Source organism: Penaeus japonicus, unplaced genomic scaffold (genome assembly GCF_977035675.1).
Source record: "Penaeus japonicus unplaced genomic scaffold, GWHDUDI00000001_assembly GWHDUDI00000001, whole genome shotgun sequence".
Lineage (NCBI taxonomy): Eukaryota > Metazoa > Arthropoda > Malacostraca > Decapoda > Penaeidae > Penaeus > Penaeus japonicus.
In genome coordinates, this window is record NW_028234403.1 from 49,980,915 (window position 1) to 49,985,914 (window position 5,000).

The 5,000-nt window shown below is 39.3% G+C and overlaps 1 protein-coding gene across 1 annotated transcript in view; it reads left to right on the top strand.

Annotated features, from left to right (window-relative positions):
* The first annotated feature begins 1,650 nt into the window (after nt 1-1,650).
* Nucleotides 1,651-5,000, top strand: part of LOC122268134 (uncharacterized) — a 4,271-nt gene continuing 921 nt past the window's right edge. Inside the window, exons 1-8 of the mRNA XM_086541972.1 lie at nt 1,651-1,812; nt 1,966-2,011; nt 2,441-2,521; nt 2,837-2,937; nt 3,104-3,256; nt 3,700-3,853; nt 4,133-4,203; nt 4,878-5,000. The exon at nt 4,878-5,000 is cut by the window's right edge and continues 211 nt beyond it. Of these exons, the coding sequence (XP_086398098.1) occupies nt 1,799-1,812; nt 1,966-2,011; nt 2,441-2,521; nt 2,837-2,937; nt 3,104-3,256; nt 3,700-3,853; nt 4,133-4,203; nt 4,878-5,000 (743 nt within the window). The 5' untranslated portion in view covers nt 1,651-1,798. The remainder of the gene's footprint in view (nt 1,813-1,965; nt 2,012-2,440; nt 2,522-2,836; nt 2,938-3,103; nt 3,257-3,699; nt 3,854-4,132; nt 4,204-4,877) is intronic.

The following is a 5,000-nucleotide window of genomic DNA, read 5'->3' on the forward strand; positions in this document are numbered from 1 at the left end:
CATTTCATAATACCGAGCGTTCTTATTGCAGAATAGAAACAAAAGTTGGTAACGTTTCTTTATGAAATAACAAATCATACAAGTCATGGTACTGATTATGAAGATGTGAATAATCCGCATTGGTGACTTACTGAGTAAGAATAAAGTTAGACATAACTAAGTTTCTATCATTAGGGGAACACCTATGGGGCACAGCTTATTATGTAAGGGGGGACACTAGGTGAGCGAGCTTATACAACTGGAGGGTTGGGAGTTCTGTGAGGCCTTCGAAAAAAACTTTGAAATCTGATCAATTTTAGGACATTCGGAAGCCATGTGAAATGGTTATTAGGGTATATTTTCAGATCAGTTGATTGTCAAACACTGTCCTCCCTTTCCTGTCGCCACCGCCGCCCCCATAACCTTTCCTATCCCTATCCCTACCACCCTGGGGTGTCTTTACTAATCCTATGACCTGGTCACCCCTTTCTCTTTCGCTGGGTATGTGTAGACAAAATAAAAGAATGACATATACCTGACCTAAGGGTGGTGTGTGTGTGTATGTGTGTGTGTGTGTGTGTGTGTGTGTGTGTGTGTGTGTGTGTGTGTGTGTGTGTGTGTGTGTGTGTGTGTGTGTGTGTGTGTGTGTGTGTGTGTGTGTGTGTGCGGTATGAAAAGTAACGATGCAGTTAGATATGAAATGATGGCGAAAGAAAAGTAAATCACATTAACAGAAAGTGCAGATAATATCAGATGAATGCCATACTCTTACACATAAAATTATACTAAAGGCAGACGTTACCTATAGGATACCTTGACTGTAAGATGATTTGTAGTGCGAATAATTTTATTCGTATCCTGAAAGGAATTGAAACTTGAGTTAATCGGAGTCGTTCGAAATTTTCCTCTGAGCTGTTTGGACGATTTGTACGCACTGTCATTTTTGGCTCTGAAGTGTTTGCATCAGATTTATGGTCGCGGAGATGAATGTGAAACGTTTTTTTCGTTAATTTTTTGTTGAATAAATACTATTCTATTATAATTTCATATTTAGACGTCAACTGATTACTGTTAATCACATGGAAAACAATTTCCTTGCGAAAATATTAATTTTGTGCATCAATCTGTTTTGTACAGTTACTGTTCCTCGATTAATCAGTTTTATAAGAAAGTATGGGCGTGAAAGGACTCTGGCACATCCTAGAAGAGGCTCAGGAGACCGTGCCTCTTGAGCGGCTAAGAGATTCCGTGCTAGCCCTTGATGCTTCTGGCTGGGTCGTCCACATGGGGCTCAGGTAGTGGCATTGAATTCGTCTCTCTCTCTCTCTCTCTCTCTCTCTCTCTCTCTCTCTCTCTCTCTCTCTCTCTCTCTCTCTCTCTCTCTCTCTCTCTCTCTCTCTCTCTCTCTCTCTCTCTCTCTCTCTCTCTCTCTCTCTCTTTCCTTCTCTCCTTCCCTCCTTCCCTCCCTCCGTCTCCCTCCCACTCCCTCTCTCTTCCCTCCCCCTCCCCCTCCCCCTCTCATGCTTAGCTTAATTACACTCAAGTTAACCTGATTCACATTCTGTATACTGTTTGACGGCGTATTCAAATTGTGTATTATTTCACCTTTGTTTTGGTGTGTTTTGTTTTGTCGCTATAATCACTCCAAATCCTCACCCTCCCTCGCAGATCCTTCTTCTATCGCGTAAGGAACCTCATACGGGCAGGTATAGTGCCACTTGTAGTCCTGGACGGAAGAGTGCCACAGGAGAAGCTGCCCGTCGTGGCTGACCGCAGATGGAAGTGTTTGCGGTACAAGGCCAAAAGGCTCACGGCTGCCATGAAGAAAAGGATGTAAGTAGAGGTACCATATTGTTATTAATAACACACACAATGGGATGCTAAAACAACTTTGTTTTTATATGCTTTAACAAATTATACGTTTTTATCACCTCTGCACGTTTAAGAAATAATATTAAAATGTCAGTGACCCTTGCGTTCCGGTAGGTATGAAGAGCCGTGCACCATCAGGCCAACAGCTGATCTTATCCAGGTATGAAGCGAGTCGATATAACCGATTATTATTTTTTTTTTTTTTTATCATATTTTATATTCAATATGTTACTGGACATTTGCTATGCTCGAGTGCCCCCCCCCCCCCCCCCTATTTTGAAGGACTGGAGAGAAAGAGAGAGCATAATCATTAGTTGTTATTGTTACTGGTCTAAGTAATAACATTGTAATCGTTGGAAATTAAAAAAAATAACGATAATTCCCTGAAACATTATTAGTAAATGTGGTAATAAGGAAAGGGTGGTACTGAATTTCATAACGAGTCATTAGCTTTTTAGTTATTGTTAATGTAATGATAAGACAACTATGCTTAGTTATTTCATTTTTTTATCTTACTTTTTTTTTTACAGAATTCATATAGCCATTGCTTCTGTTATCATTTCTGAAATTACCTCTTTGTCCTCTTCAGGTGCTGAAAGGATTAGGCGCACCTGTTATACGGAGCGAAGGCGAGGCTGAGAAACTGTGTGCTTGGCTGGACCAAAGAGGGGTGATTTTTTTCGATGTTATGATGATGATGATAATCAATATTATTTAATTCAAGATAGAGATAAGGATGATGGTGATTGATAATGATTATGATATTAATAATACTTATAATAAGAACAATAACAACAATGACTATAATAACAAGAGTAAGAACAACGACAAGATTGGTAATAGACTTTTTTTTTTTTTTTTTTTTTTTTTTTTTTTTTTTGTGAGAGAGAGAGAGAGAGAGAGAGAGAGAGAGAGAGAGAGAGAGAGAGAGGTTGGAAGAGAGAAAGAGAGAGTAACGCAGTTTGTAACAAAGCCAATGTTGCAGATTGTGGACGGAGTAATTTCTGGGGACAATGACGTCTTCCTCTACGGCGCCAAGACTGTATACCGACAAGTCTCTACGAGTTCCGGTGGCATCTGCAAGAGGTAAAATAGAGACATATTTTCACATTCAAAAAGTGTTCATATCTGTTGACGGTAGCCTTAACACCATCAACATTATCTCCATGAATAAATATCCACGTACGCGATCCCTAAGGATACAAAGCCGGATTATCTCCATGAATAAATATCCACATACGCGATCCCTAAGGATACAAAGCCGGGATGTTAGGATGTGGTGTGGTTTGTCACGATGGGCGTTGATCGGCATAGCTGCCCTCCTCGGTTGCGACCTCCTCCCATCCGGCGTCCGGGGCATCGGGATCACCAAGGCTCTTAAGTTCCTTCGGCAGGCAGATCCTCGGTGAGTTCGGGTGTCTTTCTTTCGGTGTGTTAATTGATTTACATCATTATGCTGCTATCATGTTTATCATTATTATTGCCATTATCATCATCCCTATCATTATTATTACTGTTACTTACTCTATTTCATCATTGTGTATTGCTATTTATGTAATCATGAGTAGAAGTAGTTGTAGTAATATCACAAATGGAGTGAATTTTGCGATTATTCTTTGTCACTTTGAATACAGCATAGAAATCTTCCCCTGGTCTCAGCCCTTTTGATGCAACTGAGATGGCACGCATACATACACTCAAGCAAACGAACATTGGGCACCACACTTAAAATTATCTGTACTATACATAAGCAAACTGGAACTACCTCTATCTATCCGTCTATTTCTCACTCTCTATCGCCCCCTCCCCCTCCCCCTTCCCATTCCCTGCATTACCCCATGATTTCAGGAACAAGCGGGACTTACGTGAGTTCCTCAAGCCGTTCTTTCAAGGTCAAGGTCAGAAGCACTTGCGGGCGGTGCTGGACGAGTTCATCACGCCTCCCGCTCTCTGGGACTTCGTGCACACCGAGATGCTCGAGCCAGACCTCTACGCCTTCGTCGTGAGTCCTGCTCTGTGTAGAAAGTGTAGAGTGTATAGTAAGATCGAGGAGTATTGCGATGTTCAGAGAGTATAGTGTAGATGATATCTGAGGGTACTTAAATGATTAGTGATCAATAACTGGAAATTCGTTTTCAAAATCAAGTACTTTAATAAACTTGTAGTTTCATATAAGCCCTTCGTTTTTTTTTGTTTTTTTTCTTCTGTCGTTATTGATACAGTGATGCATAGTTTGTTCTTCGTAGATGAATTCGTTCAGAACAGCTTTATAAATTGACAGGGCGTTGCCAACAGGCAATGGGGATGGACCCCTAAGGAGAGTTTAGCAGCCATTGCCCCTGTGTTGGTCAGGTAAGCTTTCTCCTTTCAAGATTTCATTCATATTGTCATAAAAAAAATCATATATGTTAACGCTTGTGCAGGGGATTCATGATTTGTAATTACACAGTGGAGATTCATTTACTACACACACACACACACACACACATGTATATATATGTGTGTGTGTGTGTACATGTATCGATATATACATATGCATATATATATATATATATATATATATATATATATATATATATATATATGTATATTTTGTGTGTGTGTGTTCGTGTGTGTGTGTGGGCGTGTGAGTGTGCGCGAGTGTGAGTGTGCGTGTGCGTGCGTGTGTGTGTGTGTGTGTGTGTGTGTGTGTGTGTGTGTGTGTGTGTGTGTGTGTGTGTGTGTACACACACACACACATGTACATACATACACATACACATATACATACATGTATATATTTATGTATATATGTATATATATATATATATGTATATATATATATATATGTATATGTATATATATATATATATATACATACTTATATATATATATATATATATATATATATATATATATATATATATATTTATATATATACGCATATATATTTATATATATGTATATATAATATCTATATTTATGTTTCTATTTATATTTATATCTATGTTTATATTTATACGCGATCGGATTTCCTTGTCAACCAGATGGCATCTTGAGGGCGAAGAGATCCGAGGTGTAGAGATCATACCAGTTTCATCCGAAGGCATTTCGACAATATCCGCTGAAGGAAATCGATCTCTGAAGGGTAAAGCCGTGTCTGGCGAAGG